General features: G+C 36.3%; 2 protein-coding genes across 3 annotated transcripts; one reads left to right on the top strand and one right to left on the bottom strand.

Annotated features, from left to right (window-relative positions):
- Window positions 1-4,192: 4,192 nt before the first annotated feature.
- Window positions 4,193-13,540, top strand: LOC132094916 (immunoglobulin superfamily member 2-like). 2 transcript variants are annotated; one of them, XM_059499579.1, is made up of 9 exons: window positions 4,193-4,370; window positions 4,784-5,152; window positions 5,449-5,865; window positions 6,386-6,787; window positions 7,028-7,408; window positions 7,558-7,932; window positions 9,120-9,503; window positions 10,071-10,472; window positions 12,174-13,540. In XM_059499579.1, exons 1-9 carry the CDS (start codon window positions 4,301-4,303, stop codon window positions 12,392-12,394), a joined length of 3,021 nt encoding a protein of 1,006 aa, XP_059355562.1. In that variant the 5' UTR covers window positions 4,193-4,300; the 3' UTR covers window positions 12,395-13,540. The 2 variants fall into 2 exon arrangements, with proteins under 2 accessions (XP_059355562.1, XP_059355563.1); XM_059499580.1 differs by lacking the exon at window positions 10,071-10,472 and adding an exon at window positions 10,686-11,069 and having other exon boundaries at window positions 4,196-4,370.
- Window positions 13,541-15,330: 1,790 nt separating this feature from the next.
- LOC132094915 (gastrula zinc finger protein XlCGF8.2DB-like) lies at window positions 15,331-18,601 on the bottom strand. Its single transcript, XM_059499578.1, has 2 exons — window positions 18,306-18,601; window positions 15,331-17,111 (listed from the first exon to the last, which is right to left on the bottom strand). The coding sequence occupies exon 2, from the start codon at window positions 17,073-17,075 to the stop codon at window positions 16,116-16,118; it is 960 nt and encodes a 319-aa protein (XP_059355561.1). The 5' UTR covers window positions 17,076-17,111; window positions 18,306-18,601; the 3' UTR covers window positions 15,331-16,115.
- Window positions 18,602-20,556: the final 1,955 nt, after the last annotated feature.

Here is a 20,556-nt window from a genome sequence, read left to right as displayed (position 1 = left end):
ACAAAAAATGTTGAATACTCATTTGAAATGATAAGAAATTAATTATTTAAAAAAATCTAAAGATACTTTAAATGTGAAATTAAAATGGCCAGTATGTGTCAGCAAGTCACTGTTAATAAGTGAGTCATTGCGATTGAACCGAATCATTTAAACGTTTGATTCATTCAGGAACGAAACACTGTCACGTTGCTCAGAGACGCAAAACTGTGCTTTGGTGGCTGTGTTTGGAATTATTTTCTGTTGTAGAAATAGAGCTAAAAAAGGCAATATGGTGTCATATCATTAAAACAAAATATCATTAGAATATTGTAGAAATAGAGCTAAAAAAGGCAATATGGTAGCATATCATTAAAACAAAAATAGCACACTCCTCACCACGGTCTTTTTAGCTAATTTGTGCAAAACCTCTTGCTAAAATGTCAAAGCTTCATTTTAACCACCAATGCAACGATGCAATTATTTAGCTTACCTCTACATTCTTGCGAAGGGTTGAGGTCTTGTCGAGATTTTATAAGCTGCTAGTTTGGTCTTCCTAGGAAAGTACAGCTTACACTGCATAATAGAGCATACATATGACCAGGGGTTCACTTCATTTCCTTCGAGTTAAACTTCAGAATATGACGGGGTTTCGTTTTCAGCGGTGTCTGCACCACTAACGCCTGTTTTGGCCGTCTGCATCTTTCTTGTGATTTTAGCGCCAGTTTGCCCTCCTGCCCATTATTTACTGCCGTAGTTTCCAGGGAGCGATTTATTTTTTTTATTTTTATTTTTTTTACTCGGTAATTAATGTGTTTTAAAATGTAGCGAAGTACAATACTTCAAACAAAATATACTTAAGTAAAAGTAAAATTACAGATTTAAAAAATTACTTTAAAAAGTATTAGTACACAAAAAGCTACTCAATTACAGTAACGCGAGTAAATGTAATTCGTTACTTTCCACCTCTGCCGATTCGTGTGTGACATCAAAGTTCTGCAAGAGCTTATAGAGCAGACGACTCCTTGTGCTTTTGAATCGCTCTCGCGGTACTTTAATGTCATTCACCGATCAGTCTGTTCAGCACCAATTCAAATCCAACGCAACTGTGGCCAGTGGTTCAACGCACCAAATGGTTCACCAAATTCGTTCAAAACGTTGATTAATCTTTTTGTTGTCTTTATTTTCTGGTTGGCAAAATTGAGCAAAACAGCAACATTGTGTCTAAAATAACACAATATTAACATTTAATCATTTAGCAGATGCTTTTATCCAAAGCGACTTAGAAATGAGAACAATAGAAGCAATCAGACCAACAAGAGAACAACAACAGTATACAAATGCCATGAGAAGTCTCAATTAGTCTAGTAGTTATTTATTTATTTATTTTTATTATTATTTTATTTTTTAAACAAGAATATGGTAGACAAGAAAAGAAAAGGTAAGTGCTACTACTATTAGTTGGTTAAGTGCTGGCGAAAAAGATGTCTTTAGATGTTTTTTTGAAAATGAGTAAACTCAGCTGTTCGAATTGAGATCGGGATGTCATTCCACAACCTGGGCACTTCATATTAACTTCTTAATGAAATGTTGTATAAGATGAGTATCACATTTTGCACTAATGTGATATTGCACTTAGCCTGCAGCTTGTGTGATATGATGTAAATATGAGACACAATCTCAAACGGGCGTTTTGCCCCATATCTTCAGTTTTAAAGATATTCTCTAGGTCCCATCACACAGTAAATTGTTGTCCTGCCTCATATTAGTCATCAATCGACTGTATGAAATGGCAGATGATGCACATAGAGTAGATTTGGGGCAGGGTAAGTGCGTCAAATGCGTTAATCATTTAAAAGCGTTATTTTTCTCCATAATTAATTAATCTAATTCACATGTTAAATTACCAGCCCTACTTATTAAATTTTTAATATGGATATTTATCTTACAAATTCTTAATTTTTGGATGAACTTTGCATTGAGGCCATTCTGATGCAACGTGATGATGGCTGCACGTAATGCAGGTAACCACTGCTAACAAGAACACAATTGGAAGCGCTTTTTCCCTCCTTAAAATCAGTCAATTATTGTTTGAAAACATTGTTTCTTGAAACATTGTGCCAATGTGTTATTGACAACATTGTATAATTATTATTACCAGAAAAACATCCTCAAAATGTTGGAGGAAAAATGTTTTCTTAGTTAAACCTTAACTTATTAGAAGAATGTTTTAACTCATTTCATCACCTCGAGCCTCGATGTTCGTATAACTACTAATGTGGCTGAGAGAATGTTCTTCCCATTGTTATCTTGAAACATTGTCACAATGTTTTATTGACAACATTTTATAATCTGTTTCCTAAACAACATCCTCAAAATATCCTCAAAATGTTGTGGATAAAATGTTCTATCTTTGTTAAACCTTCACATTAGAAGAACATTTTATTAAAACATTTAATTACCTCAAATGTCAATGATGTTCTTATAACGTTCTACTAACATAGCTGAGAGAATGTTCTTCATTTGTTGTCTTGAAACATTGTCAAAATGTGTTTTTGAGAACATTTTATAATCTGTTTCCTAAACAACATCCATTGTGCCAATGTGTTTTTGATAACATTTTATATTATGTTACCTCAACAACATCCTCAAAAAATCCTCAAAATGTTGCAGGAAGAATGTTCTAGCTTTGTTTTCACTTAACGTTATAGGAACATTTTTTTCAATTCTAAACATTCTTAGAATTTTTTTTAAACATTAGGCTACATTCAAATGTTATCTTTCAAACATTTAAAAATCTTTTACGGAATGTTAGCCAAAGTTCTGAGAACGTTCCCTGCTAGCGGGGAAACCCTTTAATACTACTTTTCGCAATAATTTTATAAGAATTCTAAAAGACACCTTACAATCAAAGGTTGTTAATCCACAACATGGCATGGAAATAGTCAAAAACTCAAAACCACTCATAACAGTCTAGATAAACAATATTTTACAAAAACTAAGTGAGAAAACTATGTGGTCCAACATGAAAAACCAGGAAGTAATGTGACAGGAACTAGATTAACAGTTCTATATCCTGGAGAGGGCTCCCTCTAGTGATCTACAAGGGGAAATTTCGGTTGAGGTGTTACATCTATTACATCTGTAATAGCTTGATTTGTCAGTTGCAGTCTTGGAGGCCTTGAAAACCACTCATAATAGTCATAACCACTTATAGTAGTCTAGTCATAATAGTCTCAGAATAGACTGAGGAAAGTCCTGGCCTAGTTGTTAGCGAGTTTAACTCCTAACCCTAGGTTGTGGGTTTGAATCTCGGGCTGGCAATAACAAGACTAAGGTGCCCTTGAGCAAGGCATCGAACCCCCAACTGCTTCCAGGGCACCGCAGCATAAATGGCTGCCCACTGCTCCGCGTGTGTGTTCATGGTGTGTGTGTTCACTGCTCTGTGTGTGTGCACTTTGGATGGGTTAAATGCAGAGCATGAATTCTGAGTATGGGTCACCATACTTGGTTGTATGTCACATCACTTTTTTTAAACAGAATTTAGGTTGGACACTTTCTGCTCTCTGAAGTAGCGCTCATGTGGTGACATATGATGAATGTAACATAGACATTAATGTACTTTTTTTAAAATAAACCGACTCTTGAACATGAAAGGGCATTAAATGTGTTAAAGAGAAAATGAAGGTTTCAGAATAAAGTCGTCAGAATTTTACCTTTTTCTTTCTTTCTTTCTTTCTTTCTTTCTTTCTTTCTTTCTTTCTTTCTTTCTTTCTTTCTTTCTTTTTTGAGTGAACTATGCCTTTAAGAGTGTGATTAAATACGTTTTCTCTGGCTTCAGGGCTTATATAAAATGTAATCAAATTGTGATGTGTTTTTTTAATTAATGGTGTACCTGTAAAGAATAAACAGGTCAGTTAAATTTTCAATCTGGGTTTGTATTATGGTTAATTAGAGACTTGTTAAGATATATAACTTTTTTTTTTTTTTTTCAGAACAGATTTTGCAACTTTCTGTTAAAATGTAATCACTTTTTAGAAAAACTCGCTTTGTATAATCAAATCATGGTGCATTAAAAAAAAACAACTGCTGGTATGTTCTATTGTTCTGTTCACATACACAGTAATGAGAATTTGAGGACATTGACGCATGTGAAGATCAGTGTGGTGCGAGACGACAGGAAACCATATTTATCACACTTGTTTCCTCTTTATGTGATGTCACAGTTGCTTGTTTCAGAGAACATATATCAGGTTTAAGGCACTCTCAGTGAAACCTGTAATAACTTAGAGATAAGAAAGCAAACGGATCGATCAGTTTAAGGATGGTAGACTTTTGGTGCCAAAAGTGGAAGCTGCCACTATTGTTGTGTCTCACAGGACTACTGCAGTGGGGTAAGACTGAACTGAATCACAAATAGAAACCTTGACTTATTTTCTCTGAGGATATAGAAGTTTTGGGACATTATTTAATTTTCTCACCCTCATGTTAAATCAAATCCTATGTGAGATGCAAAAGGCTAGTAAACATTCAAGCTGTAATTCCCATACAATGAATGTGGATGGTGATTACTTTCACTACCATAAGGCTTTAAAAATGAAATAAACGTTACATGCAAGTGGTTTATATGTATGCACTGCTTTTCTTTTTACTTTTGTCAATTAAAAAAGGTTAAAGAGAATGAACAAATCAGAGATTCTTGATTTTATTGCATTTTACAAAATGTCCCAGCTTGTCTGGAACTGGGGTTGTGTTTCTGTGTAAAATATCTCTGAGATTAACCTGTCTAATGCCTCTCTCCACACAGATCTGTGCAGTGGTCAGATTCAGGTCCAGATCCAGGAAGGTCCTCTGTTTAGAGTGAAAGGATACCCCATCTCCATATCCTGTAATGTTACAGGGTTTACAGGCCCATCTAAGCGGGATTTTGAGTTCATTCTCAAGAAACCAAATATGGAGTTAAATATGATCAGTACCAGTGACCCAAACTTTGCCTACGGAATATTCTCTGATAGAATAAGAAATAAAGAGATTTATGTTGAAAGGCTGTCAGGATCTTCAGTTGTCTTGTGGATCAAAGATTTACAGGAGAATGATGCAGGTGATCTGCTCTGTGGGACCATACACACAGGTGGTACATATTTCGGAGATTATGATGATGAAGCAAAGCTTAATGGTAAGATATCTATTTATTTTGAGGGTTTGGGTGATTAATGTAATGATCTGAGAGAAATCTTTTATTTAAAATCCATTCACATACCCATGTATCCCAAAAGAATGTCTTTGGCTGTAAGATATATTCATATTAAACACTACTGCATCATCCATCAGTCACTGATGTAGTATCCGCTGATATCAGTTCTCTAGATGCTGGTACTGGCTTGAAAAATGCATATTGGTCAATCACTTTTTGTCACTTTGTTAATACATGTTCAATGGCAAAAAATAAATAAAAAGTCTGTTTCTCCACAGTGATTGCAGACACCCTGGAGGCATCGTACTCGGGTTCTCCCTCTCAGAGCTTGTCTGAAGGTGATCCTCTTCAGCTTGAGTGCCAGGTCTCCAGCCAGACTTTTCAACACACTCATCTGTCGGTCACCTGGTTTCTCCATGGTGAATTGGATGAAAACCCCCGGCCAATCATTACCCTGGACAAAGATCTGACTGTAAAGCCAGGAGCTGGATTTGAGGATCGCTATCGTGCCGGTCTTATCGGCATGGATAAGGTGGAGGACACAACCTACAGACTGAAGATGCCTCAAGTGCAGCAGTCCGACCAGGGGAAGTTCTTCTGCAAAGCCATTGAGTGGATCCAAGACCCAGACCGTTCCTGGACACAGATTGCCCACAAAACCACTGCAGCATGCGATGTGGAGATTAAACGAATCGGTGAGATTTATATTCTGTCATTTAAACCAGAGGCTCTTTGATTTTTACTTACACTTAGAAATCTAAGACAAAGTTTAATGTACGAAAGTAACAATTATATCCTTACAATCAAATGTTGATGTTTATTCCCATTTATCTATCCATTTGTCTAAATAGCTCTTGAATTGTAATAGTTTCATGCTCTTTTTCAGTCAATAATTCACAGCAGAGAGAGAGAAAAAAAAATCACTGAACCCGTGTTAATGTATTTTGTGTCAAATTTGCTGTTACCTGAAGCAGTTTGTAAATGTTTTTGAGGATAAACGAAGGTCACACAGCCTACCCATGATGGCATTTTAGCTTCTACCAAATGACAGATACATTTGTAGTATAATAATATTTTGCAGATGTCATTGTGACTACTTTGTAACTACTTAGTCAGAACCTGTTGTAATGTCTGAGTGAGTATGAGTGCAGTCAGACACAGGAAGTTGTGTAAGAGAACATGTTTAATCTCATGCTGTTTTCTGTGTCTCAAAAGTGGCCCCTGATGCCGACTCCTTCAGTGTTAATCTGAAGGCTTCAAAGGGGCCACTACAGGAGGGAGACGCACTGGACATCCGCTGCAGTGTGAATGCACAGAACCTTCCTGGTCATTTCTTCTCGGTGACTTGGCTGAAGGACCAGCAGAGAGTGGCCCAGATCGGATCCTCTGGGGTGCTCACCGTTTTTGACAGTTACAAAGAGCGAGAGAATGCAGCAGAGATGATAGCAGTGAAAACCAGTCACATGGACTACCTGCTGACCATCCGTTCGGCTCGGACTGAGGACCACGGCCAATACCAGTGTGAAGTTTGGCAGGAAAACATGAATGAAGATGGCACCTTCAAAAAAATACAAAAACAAATATCCAGTCCAGAGACTGTGAGCATCACAGCTAAAGGTAATAAACGATACAGTTCTTCCTTCTCTGCTGTCATTGTGATTTTCAATGTTAAGTATGGAGAAGATACCGATGTTAAAAAAAATCCTAAACAATGACAGTGAGGCTTGCCTTGAAATAATTGCCATTGGTTTGCATTCTTTGCTGTAAATAATCTAGTCACAGTTTTCACAACAAAAATGCTTGCATTAAAAAACAGACATTGGCAAGTTTTTTTTTTTTTTTTGCCTGTCTGGTCAGAGAGTAATCTGGCGGTGGTCATGCTGATGAAGGATGCGGTGACTGAGGGAGATGCACTACATGTCTCCTGCTCAGTGTCAGGATTCAAGGGTCCTTTATCAGTGTCATGGCAACACAAGAAAGACCCGGGGGCTTCCTTCAGTGATGTCGTTAGTCTGACCCATGAGGGAGTGATGAAAGATGTTGGGGCAAGGTATCAGAGCAGAAATGTCCAAACATTTCATTCTCCAGCTGGAAACTTTACTCTACAGCTTGGTGCATCTTCAATATCTGACAGTGGAGAATATAAGTGCATTGTGTCTGAATGGACAGTACAGAGCAATGGAGAGATGAAAGCCATCACCCAATCTCAGCAAAAAGCCATTACAGTTAAATCTGTTGGTAAGATTACTATATGATAACATATTATTCTCAGTAACAGAGAAAACTGTCAAGCAATTCTGTCATAAATTATTTGTCATTACTTTGCTCAAATTTGTTCTGTTACTGATGTTAGAATTGTAATAATCACTGCAGACGTTTCTTTTCAGATTCTCTAATGGTGGTGAGCTTGACAAGTCGTACAACAAAGGTGCCAATAGATTCTCCAGTACAACTGCTATGTCGAGTCAGAGGGCCTAAAGTGTCTTTGGCTCTACGCTGGATGTTTCAGCCCCACAATTCATCTGTTCAAACAAATATTTTATCCGTAAGTCACACTGGAGAAATGGAATGGAGAGCAGATCAGAGAAACTATCAGCTGAACATTCAAGCTCAGCCGGAAGACACTCGTTTCACTCTCATGGTGCCAAGAGCCAGCAAACAGCAAAAAGGACAGTACCAGTGTCAAGTTGATGCCTATCAAAAGGATGTACAGAAAGCCTTTAAGCACTCCAACCTGTTAGCTGTGATTGTACACAAACCTGGTAAATACAGCTACTTATTCAAAAAAATAATTTGTATGTAAAAATCATTCTTCATCAAACATTTGGATCTTTTATATCTTAAGGCATATTCCTATGCTGAAATGCTTGCAATTAGTTTTGAAGACAAGTATAAATTGTGCTTTTGTATGAATTTATTTACAGTTATGTGCAGTATGTTTGGACTGCATAGTGAAACAGCTAACAAGAGTACCGCATACTTCCTGCTTAAAATAATACTCTGTAAAAGAATCCCAGGATGCACCTGGTTGAGTAAATTTCCTGAGTGAACAGAGCTGTAATCTAAATAACATCAAATCTAAGATTGAACCCACATTATATTAGATGTCTTTAACAAATACTGTTTGTACATACATAGAAAATGTCTGTTAAATAAGCCACAGTAAGTTGTTACGTTGTAGTTACAGTTATAGGACAGTTGTACAATTACACATGTAATCATAATTTTGACCATACCACAATCCTATAATTACTGTACTTTTTCCTTATTCTCATTAATTTGCAACTACATGTCTACTAACCCTCAGAGTAGACTGTAAGATCAGGTTTAGGGTTAGTAAAATAAGTTGACATATACTAGCAAAGATTCTTATAGTCAGTACATTGTGGGCCCATCAAAGTAAAGTGTTAGAAGATATTAAGCAGAGAGTCTGAACTATTTAATTGTTTAACATTTTTAGTCATTACAAAATTCCCAAACTTCCATTTGCATTATTTTACAGTAGTAAAGTATATAAAAGTATTTACATATTAAAATATTTAAAATACTTTACTATTATTATTACAATGTGTAGAAAACAGAGATAAAAAATAAGCAGGTACATCTAAATTTTTGACTGTTAATAACTGTGGACACCAGGTCTTTCAATAAGGAACAAACATAAAGGAGAACAGGAAACTAAGCCATGGTTCAGGCGGCATAAACACAAATTAGCAGTAATAAGACAGACCGGTGCTAGCATACATATAGTACCTACTACAAAAGAGACTCGCATATAAATTAAATGACATTTGTAAATGTCCTTCCCAGCATTTTTGCTACTATGTTGTCTTTACACATTCAGAACCTTTTTTTTTTTTCTTGTAAATAAAGCATTTAGATAATCGTAGATTCAGCTGTTTGATATCCATATCTCTCCTTCTTCCTTACTTTGTAATGTTTAATACAGACAGCAAGATGAGCCTGTTCTCACCCACTTCTCGTCTGGAAACCGCTGTCGACACTGATGCTAAGCTTGAATGCTCAGTCATGACGACAACCACAAATACGTCTCGTTTCACAATAACATGGATGTTTGGGTCCCAGGTGCTCTTAACTATGGACCTAGATGCTGTTGTCAAGTTTGGCCCTGCAGCCGGCCTAGAGATGGACCAGAGGATCCGTTTGGAAATAAGACAGAAACAGAACTTCCAGATGATTATCCAGAAGGTCAGAACATCTGACAGTGGACAATATCAATGTGAGGTGGAAGAGTGGCTTCAGGATCCTCTTGGTGACTGGTATTCCCTCAAGAAAATGTCTGTTTCCACAGAGCTGGTTGTCCAAGAGAAAGGTAAAAACATATTTACCTTACTGAATTATTATTATTATTTTTTTTTTTCCTTTTTCACTGAACTGTGTTTTACACAAACATAAGTTTAACTGATTATTAAGGGTCCTTGAGAGTGAAAACAAATCTAAGAAATGTATTTATATTGTATTTATGTTGATTTCAAAAGTGTTAAAATGTTTCTAATATAAAAAAAAAACACTGCCAATTATAAAAGAACAAAACAATAATAGACAACTTTTTAATGAAAACAAAGTTTTACAAGGTGGTAATTTTGTATGCATACATACAATGTAATTTGTATGGAAACATTTGATTACAAAAATAAAATAAAATAAATAATAAAATAAAATAAAAATTGCTACCTAATACACAAAAAAATAAACTAGTTACAAACTGACTTGAAACTGTGTTGGGACAAAAATTACTTTTAATAAAGACAAATTACATGTGCTCAGTATAGATTTAAATCATTGCATGCAATAATTAATAAATTTAAAATAGAAAATAAAAACGTCATGATCCAGTTACTGATACTGTACTTATTGTTTTTTTTTTTTTTGGTTTCAGCCAGTGATTTCAAAATGAATAAAACTGACACTCAGTTGAAGGTTGAAGAGGGAAAGCAGGTAAAGTTGAAATGCTCAGTGGAGGGCATTGGGTCTGATCCCACTCTTCGTTACTCCCTTACCTGGATGTTTAACCAATACCTGTCCTCCAGTTCTGCACTTCTGACATATAGCCATGATGGTCGTCTGAAGTACAAAAGCTTTGACTCAGAGCTTGAGGGACGACTTCACTTCTCCACCCCAGAAGTGGGTGTCTTTCACTTGAATATCCATAGAGCCATCCAGGAAGACAGGGGCCGCTACTACTGTGAAGTTCAACAGTACCAGCTGGACTGTAAAGGCCAATGGTCACATAAGGCAAGCGACACGTCCGGTTTTACCAATGTTACTGTTCAGCTTATAGGTGAGTACTCTAAATTTCAATTTAGAATTTTGAAATCATCGGAAAATTGAAAAGAACATTAATGCATTAATTTTTGTTTTCTATAAAATTAGAGAGCAAACTGCAAAACCCTGTCATATTGCTTGAGACTATCAACATAGGATCTTCCTTTAGAGGTGTCTGTATGTTTTGTTCTTGTTGATTGATCGTTGAATTTGTGTTTGATTTAAACAGAAAGTAAACTGCGTGTTCAGAAGGACAATCAAATGCTCAACATTACAAACCATCAGGCTGGGTTCACCATTGACTGTGTCATTACCTCACAATCCAGCGATAAATCAGTCTTTGAGGTCACCTGGTTCAAGGTTCAGGAACAAGGAGCAGTCGCTATATTCACTGCCAGGCATGACGGTATCTTACACAGTGAAATTCCTGATAGAAATCTGGTGTTTGGACGACCACTTGCCACACACTATAAACTGACTGTGCCACAGATCAACCCCACTGATATTGGGCAATACTACTGTCAGGTTGAGGAATGGCTTCTAACTGCTAACACCTGGAAGAAATTTGCTTCAGATAAATCTGGAGAGCTCTCCATCTACGTTCACACTGAAGGTAACTATCCAGAATGCAGCATGTTTTTAGAGAATCCCTGCTGTAAGCGATTTGATAATTACCACTGGGCTTTAGTCACTAAATTATTCTGTCTAATCAGACCACCCAGTCAGATTTAAGGGTTAAGTTTAAGACTAATGTCAGGGCTAGGGTCTTGTACACCTGGGGATTCCAGGCACTGAACATTTTTTATGTCAGTTCAGTTCATGGAGCTCTTTCCAAAAGGATCAGATGATCTAAAGTTCAAGTTCAAGTTCTTTATTTTTTGTAACTGAATGCAAAAAAGCAAACCTTCTTATATTCTAGATTCATTGTACACAAACTGAAATATTTAGAGTTTTTTTGTTTTAATTCTGAAAATAAATAAATAAATATTATAATATGTTCTATTCTAAACAGAAATGTTCAAGATCTCCAAAGCAGTTTTAATTATGCACTCAGTACTTGGTTGGGGCTCCTTTTACACAAATTACTGCAATTAATGTGGTGTGGCATGGAGGCGATTAGCTTGTGGCACTGCTGAGGTGTTACTGAATTGCTTTAATAGCAGCCTTCAGCTCCTCTGTATTGTTTGTCAGATGTTACTTATCTTCCTCTACACAATACCCAATAGATTCTCTGTGAGGTTCAGGTCAGGTGAGTTGACTGGCCAATCAAGCGCAGTAATCTATCATGGTCATCAAACCACTTGGAAGTGGTTTTGACACTGTGGCAGGGGCTAAAGTAGTTTTTGAGATACTGAACTTTTTATTTTCCTAAGCTGTAAGTCATAACCATCAGAATTAAAAAAAAGAAAAAGAAAAAAAACCTCTTTAAATATTTCAGTTTGTGTGCACTGCATCTAGAATATAAGAAAGTTTGCTTTTTTAAATTAAATGACAAAAAATAAATACCTTTTTGATGATATTCTAATTGTTTTTAGATGCACCTGTACATTTTTTGAGGAATGCACTTTAGTTGTAATTGACTAATCACTCTGGAGCTGCATGAAATTACACAATGACAACACTAACTCTAATAGTATTTTTTAAAATCACTTAAAGCATGTGTATCCATAAATCTTATATCAAAAAGCTAATTCTAACATTTAATTGGTCTTCTCAGGTGATTTTAAAAAGCAGACAGACCCGTTGGGAACGGCACTGGGAGTCACCATTCCTCTGATTTGCTTTCTTGTATTGGTCATAATATTGTTGTTGATAAAGGATCACAAGAAGAATTCTGAACTGAAGAAGAAGAAAGACTGTCTGTGGGCTGAGAATAACCCCCTTACTCCTCTACCTGAGAAGACATGTGCTGCAGAGGATTATTCCTTAGTGCAGTAAAACACAATTACATACACAAAATGTTGTTACTGAGGGATATCTATTTTCAAAGTTAATTTACCCCTACATTTAAGGATAATGTATTTGCATTGCTATAAATCCATTTATTATGAGGCAAGATAAGAATATTTAAACAAGTGTTTCTGGTTTTGTTTCAGGGACTTGATTTTACATACATGCTAAACAAGAGTGTTTGTTTATATGACCATGACAGATGTAACAGGCTTGTCTTTACAGTTTGAGCATCTCTTGAGTTTAGATTCGTACTCTTAACTATTCATTAATCTCTCCTGAAAACATATGTCATGTATCGTAGGTTGCATTTTACCTCGCTTAGTTGTGCTCTTGGTTTTTGAGAATGAAAATGTCATGCAACCTCTCCGTGCTAATTCCTGCTGAGTGAAAGAAAAAAAAAATGTGGCAGCAGTTTGTTTGTTTGTTTGCACAGTCTTTGAAGTCAACATAACAACATATAAGAAACATTTTCTCCTTTTTTTTATTTATTAATTTTGTTTTTTTGTATTACTACTATCAGAACAGAACTACAACATTTTTTTTTTACTTGGTTTTTGCTTTTGTAATTGCATATTATTATAGAGTTCACATTTGAATTGTGCTGTATACATAACATGGCTATAAAACAATTGAAGTTATAGTTATGATGATGCCATATTTTCAATTGAATGCAGTTCAGTTTATGACATTTACTTATTCACTCTTTTTACTTATTCACGGGCAGTTCAATAGCAAAAGCAATCACCACACATGCTGTGTAGACATTTCCATGGTAGACGGGAAGTCAAGATGCTCTGAGCAGATCTGTTTAGCAATCACAATGCAGTGGTTGTGGGTTTTTTTTTTTTTTTTGCTCAAGACTGTTGGGCTGATCTCACAATGAAGTCACAGAGGAAAATGCTTTCTTTGCAAAAGCACGGCGCATGACTGAAACTACTAAAAGACATTTGGTTTTTAAAGCCAGTTTACTGTCACTTTTTTGCCATGGGAACCCTGTATAGAAGAAAGCCATGTCACGGTTTATGATAAATGTGTGTAGTTTTTAAATGTGTTTTGTGATGGATTTAAGAATCTGTTTAACCCTCTTCAGTCAATGTATGGTACTGCACCTAAATAAAAGCTTGTCTGAGATATCAGCCCCACATTCGGACACACCTTATTTAGAATTGCAGATTTAGATTTTTAATCGTAAATGTGTTTTAGAAAATATATTTCATATGAAATGTAAAAAAAAAAAAAAATAGTATTTTTGTCAAACAGTTTTTTTTTTTTTTATTTCACTTTTTCTAACCTTTTACACTTAAGCAATAATCTGTCAAGTCTTCTAAAAAAGAGAGAGAGAGAGGCCAAACATAAGTCTGTTTTCCAAAGCATTCAAGATTTACTAAAGTTGGATTTTAAAATTTTCTATGCTCAAAAATTGAAAATAGACAATAAATGGATTATATACTGCATAAATGTATAACCATAAAATCAACTAGAAAATACAAAATATTAAATAAAAACATTGACAAGCAAATACATGGTACATTAATTTCACTGAATAATTATAATAATACAAAAATAAAGTTGCTTCACGATACCATAGAAGAAACTTTTTTTTTGTCTAAATGACTGAATGGTTCTTTGTGGAACCAAAAATGGTTCTTCTATGGCATCATTATGAAGAACATTTTAGGCAACTTTATTTTTAGAGTGTAATAATAATAATAATAATATAAATCATTTTGACTGCCACTCGAGGAGCACCAGAAGATTGGTACTTATATGGGCATTTACTTTAAGACTTTTAATTTAAACATATATATATATATATTATATAAATATATATATATTATATATATATATATATATTTTTTTTTTTTTTTCACTGTTATTAACTTTCACACACTACTAGCCAAATAATGTTCCATTATCTATACACTTTTATATGGTGTAAAAGGAAACTATTTTTCATGTATTTCACACAGCAGTGTATCTGCAAATTTAGTTATAGCCACAAACACGTTTTCTGCATAACCGCATTTTCTACTTCTGCTTATATCTTTTTGTTGAAATACTTATATAGTTATAAGTATATTTAAGACATTTTACTTCACTTTGTTTCTCAAAAGAATCTTGCATCATACTGAAGGTATGGATACACATCACTCTCTAGTGGTGAAAAGTGGCCTCACATGATGTTCCATTCTCTTGCATTAAAGAGGCCATTTTTGCTTAAGGGCCCCAAGGAATGAATGTCCATCACCTTACCATTCACCTAGCGCCATCTAGTGTTGCTATCGAGCAATAACATTATAAGAGCACACACGATACACACTATTCGTTGCTCATAGTTCAGTTCAAGAATCGAACGAGGCACTTGGACAAATGTTAACTCATTTGTTAACATTTTATTGTATTAAATATAAAGCTGGATGAACAGCAAAGTTTGAGTGAGGGCAAATAATCACCATCACCACCTACTTGTAAAACAACATTTTTTTTTCTTTGTCGTTGTTTTCCAGAACAAACTTGTGGAAAATAACAAAATAAATGCCATGCATTATATGCTCCTGCCCAAAAATTAGACAACATGTTTAAAAGTATGCCACTGAAAATGAAACAGGTCACAGTTCAAAAGTTTGAGTTAGTTTTTTTGTATTCAACTGGCTAAAAATGACAGTAAACACATCTAAGTGTTTACATAAAACTGTGTGTAAAGTTGAAAATTCATGTTCATGAAATGTTTCTTCTATGTTTTCTCTGTCAAAAGAACTAGAAAACTGGTTGTGATTCTGTCACAGATAACACATTCTGCTAGGATATGAGGACATCCAGGCAGATTCAGTCACAGATGCTGCCTTGTGTGGCTCTGTAACAGCATACACATAATAATAAACATCAAGTTCCACTGAAAAACGAAATCAACAACAGAAATTCATTTAAACAATATTTTACTTTTTTATTTTAACTAAATGTTAAACATCTATTCTGTGTGAACAGTATAATCAAACATTTTCACTGCAGAATACATTGTGGATTATGATAACCATGCATGGATTGTCCAAGCATCTATGTATTGTCGATTTATATGCAAGCATTTATATATTCTCTATATTTGTCAGTTGCATGTAGCTGATTGCACACCTATATTAAAACTCTATTACTTAAACATAAATGTCACAAATTGTGCATTATGAAATGATTTGTGCATAAGGCTTGACCCGGTCTGAATGTTTTTCCACATTTTCTGTGCTGATTTCTGCTGAATGGCTATTATATTCTTAGAAGCAAAAGCCTTTCATTACCATGAAGCTTTCTGAGGGTTCACATTTTGTGTTTGTCTCAATTCTCTTACAGTTTAAGAAATAATACATGTAGTAGTAAGTTTTAGTATTTTTGATGGGGTTTAAGAACTAAAGAATTGGTTCCAATTAAGGTAACTGTATGCAGTATAATGATGCATCCCCTGTATCTTCAAAGCTGATAAAATATAGAATGATACCACTTTTTGATAAGATTAAAAAAAATCATTAAGTTAAATGTAAAAAAAAATGTGCAAAGGCATGTTTTTGTACAACTGTTCATGGTCTATAAGACTGTATTGCATGCATGCAGAGAATAATCTTTATTATTTTACAAAACTAAGAGCAGATGAAAGCGTATTTTATGTCATACATCACAAATACAGAAAGACATAAGTGAATGTTATGCCTGTCAATTCTTAAGAGCTTTCGGTTGTACTCTTAATTTTGGCTCTTGTTTTGGAGCGTGTGTTGACTTCTGACGTCGAAGGCGTTGGAGACACAGCAGTATGCAGCTCAAATGGGGGATCGTCTTCCTCTTTTACTTCCCTGTCCTCACATCTTTCCATCTCTGTCTGATGTTTTCTGCAGTGTTTCTCAAAAGTGGACATCTTCACGAAAATTTTGTTGCACACCTTGCAATGGAAAAGCTGCTCTCCGTTTTGTAAGTGCAGTTTGAGCTGCAGATAGGAGGAATGAGCGAAGGCCCCCGAGCACACGCTACAACACAGCATCCCACTGTCCTGGTGGCTTTTCTCGTGTTGTTTTAGCATGGACACCGACCTGAAGCCCTTGTTGCACGTGGCACAGGTGTATCTTCCCTCGCCCAGCTCCAGAGCCTGATGGTTAAGCAGGTGGGCTGACGTGCGGAAGGCCTTGCCACATTTCTCACACTTAAAAGGGCGCTCACCTGTGTGCAAGCGCAAGTGTATAATAAGTCCGGCCTTTTGCGTAAAAGCCCTTTCACACTGTGTACATTTGAATGGTTTTTCACCAGTGTGGAGCCTACAGTGGGTTTTCAGGTGTGAGGCACGGCCGAAGCACTTATTGCAATCTGGGCATTTGAAGGGTTTCTCGCCAGTGTGGATGGTCTTGTGGCGCATAAGCTGGGACGATTGCATGAACATTTTGGAACATACACTGCATTTGTACTTCCTCTCTCCGCTGTGCGAGCGCAGGTGCAGGGCAAGGTGAGCCGACGAGATGAAAGTCTTGGAGCAAAGTCGGCAGGTATGAGGCTTCTCCGCAGCATGGGTGCGTTTATGTAGAACCAGACGAGAGGTGTGCAGCTGCTGGTGTCTGGTGAGCATGGATATCTGGGCAAAGGATTTGTCGCAAAGGCCACAAGGATGGGATCGAGGCTTGGAAGAGTGAGACATGTCAGATGACTCAGAGCTGAAACAAAGCCATCACACCTAATGACAAAAAAGCATTAATAAAACATAGTTTAGTTTGATTATATGCTGTTACAAAAAAAATGCATTGGAGCATTTTATTTTATGCCAAATAAATTTATTTTAGTAATTCAATATGTCACTTGCTAATTCTTTATAATTATTTGTGAAATTGATTCAATTTCTAAAAGAAAATTATTTTTACATCTATTTTTATTTTTCAGTGTACAGTGACTTCAACATTTATTACAGGTGCAATTAAAGGGCAATATTGAATGGCAGTCCTTGCCTACTTGGATGGGGGAAAAATCCACATATTTATTCTAAATAAACATAATAATAAAACATAAAAATAAAAAATATTGTATAACTAATTACAGTTAAATATGAACTGACAAATCCTTTCAATCAGCTCTTGGTTAAAGTAAGGACTTATATAACATTTTTGAAAGCAATGTTTAAATCAAATACATTATCATATGGCCTAGCTAGAATATATTTACCAGAGCCTAATTTTTATGCAGGGCTCTTAAAAGGGTTAAATGTATTTTTCTTGGCATTTGATGTCTCAGCTCAAGGTTGGGGAGTGTGTGTACTGTACTGTTGTAGTGATCATGGCTTAACATCCTCCAAAAATTAAACAACATTACTTTTTAGCCTAGGCCTCCTTATTTCAAAATTAGCCATAATGATTGTGTTTAAATTGATAAAGGAGGGGAGGGTATATTAGCTTATCAATCTTTAAATACTTGTATTGGCCAGTCTAGCTATTACTTATAGTTGTGTCACACTCTATAACGCGTTAATTATACATGTGTATGTTCATCTAGCAAAAACAAATCATATTAATATCTTACAAAAACCTACTATATATAGTATAAGCACAGCCGGTTAAATTTATATTTTACACATCCCCTTCCTGGAAATATTTTGGAGGACGGCCACTATCATCAGACACCCCAAACATGTTCAAACAAAGCAAACAATCACAGCTGAGGATGTTCTCGTCGCTGTCTAACTGGGCGTGGTGTACATGCTCCTCGTTGCATTCCTCACAAGAGACAAGCAGAATGACGCAAGGCTGAATTGAAAAGGGGATACATTTTTTTTTAGGATAGAACTGATTTTGATTTAGATAGACTGACTGATAGACAGATTTCACCCCGTTCGTGATTATGCAACATCCAAGAGCAACTGCAAAAACATGCAACTTACCCCTTTCTGCACCTTTTCAGCCAAAAAACATAACTGAAGCTTCTGTTAATATCTCTTAGTTCGCTACATTATTTACTTCATACGATTCGCGTCAAATTGTCAATTTGGTTCTATAGTATACGCTCAGTCAGCACAGATGAACGGTCATTACTGCAGAATGCCGACATGTAATGCAAAAAGCATTTTCAGGTTTTTAGCGAAAATCACACGAACTGACAGCGATGTTATCATCGGTGCTGTAAACAAAGGAAAATCAGTTTCTGGCTTTGGTGGGAGCCATAGAGTAGTCTAAGCAGCCTGTCATGCTATCAAAATAAAAGTTGTCTAATGGCTAGAACATTACTTAGTTATATTTACTTATGTAGTTATAAATGCCTATATATATGCCAAATACGAATTTAAGAGAAAAAAAATACCTTTATTTTTTACGATTTTTCTTTTGCCACCATAAATACTAATAAATTAAAATGGAATTGCCTAAGAAATTAAAGGCTTTCATCCTTTCATCCTTTTTTTAACATATAATGAGTGACAGGTATGTAGGCCTATAGCCTATTACTATTATTATTATTATTAAATATATCTAAATTACGGCCTATGCTCTCAATGTCAAATGCAGAAATGTTAATCCATGCAATTATGACCTCAAGGTTAGATTATTGTAATGCTTTATTGGGTGGTTGTTCTGCATGATTAGTAAACAAACTACAGCTAGTCCAAAATGCAGCAGCTAGAGTTCTTACTAGAACCAGGAAGTATGACCATATTAGCCCGGTTCTGTCAACACTGAACTCCCTATCAAACATCGTCTAGATCTTAAAATATTGCTTATTACTTATAAAGCCCTGAATGGTTTAGCACCTCAGTATTTGAATGGGTTTTTGTTACATTATAATCCTCCACATCCACTGATGGTGGATCAGCACCTAGAAAGGACCTCTACAGACGTGAAAAACAGCGGAGACCAGGACAACTAGAGCCATTAGGTTACTAACGTAACCCCGGTTCTCTGATAACAAGAAGTGAGGTATCTTACTATGGGACCGCCTCAGGCGTGGCCGATCGCGGAAGCACCAATAACACCACGTCTGCCAACCATGGCAGACCAATCGCTGCAGTGATCAGGGAGTCCTGCTCCCTGTATATAAACCGCAGCTACCTGCCATTTCGTCATTCTCGCATATCTGTTCTCCGTGCAGAACAGGCAAGGAGGGCAATGTTTGTGAGATACCTCACTTCATGTTATCAGAGAACCGGGGTTATGTTAGTAACCTAACGTTCTCTTTCTAACATTCCTTCGGTATCTCACTATGGGATATAGACAACTCCTGTATTGCTGATTGCTGACGAAGCAGACTAAGAAAGGCTGAGTAATTATCTGAATCATAGCTCCCGACGGAGATGAAAACAGAATAATATGAGGAATTCGCCCTTTAATAAAATTGCATTATACAACCTGACTACTCACTTCTAGAACTGAATGGGCCAAATATCCCAAATAGAGATGCCTCTAAACAGAGCCCAGGAACTAGCTATACCTCTAGTAGAGTGTGCTCGTAGTCCTATTGGGGGCTCCAAATTCGAATTATTGTAACATAATACGATAGCCTCCACCACCCAATGGGAAAGGCTTTGACGGGAGATAGGTCTTCCTCTGTAAGAATCAGCCCACGAGACAAACAGCTGATTGCTCTTACGAAGTGTATGTGTTCTCTGAACGTACATATGCAGAGTAAGAACAGGACATAAAGTGTGCAACCTCTCCTCCTCTGGGGATGCAAAGGTTGGTGGATGAAAAGCTAGCAGGTTCACTGATTGAACTGCCCCCGCGTGATCAAACACTTTGGGTACAAACGCAGGGTTAGTTCTAAAAGTGACTTTTTGAACACCCGGAGTGAACATCATACATGAGGAGTGAACTGATAAAGCATGTAGTTCACTCACCCTTTTTGCTGTAGTGAGAGCGAGCAACAGAGCCATCATAAGAGTTAGTAGCTTCAAGGCAATTTTATCAATGGGTTCAAAAGGGGCTTTTGAGAGCGCGTTCAGAACCACGGACAGGTCCCAGGGCGGGACCAGCGGCTTCGATGCTGGGTGTAACCGATGTGCACCTCTCATAAACCGACAGACGAGAGGGTGCTGGCCAATAGTACCCATGTTAATACCCACATGACATGCGGAGATAGCCGACAGATAAACCCTAAGAGTAGAAAAGGCTCTGCCCTTATCTAGAAGGTCCTATAAAAAGACC

This window comes from Carassius carassius, chromosome 19 (genome assembly GCF_963082965.1).
Source record: "Carassius carassius chromosome 19, fCarCar2.1, whole genome shotgun sequence".
NCBI lineage: Eukaryota > Metazoa > Chordata > Actinopteri > Cypriniformes > Cyprinidae > Carassius > Carassius carassius.
Note: the sequence above shows the minus strand (reverse complement) of the source record. Positions and strands in the feature narration are given on the sequence as shown.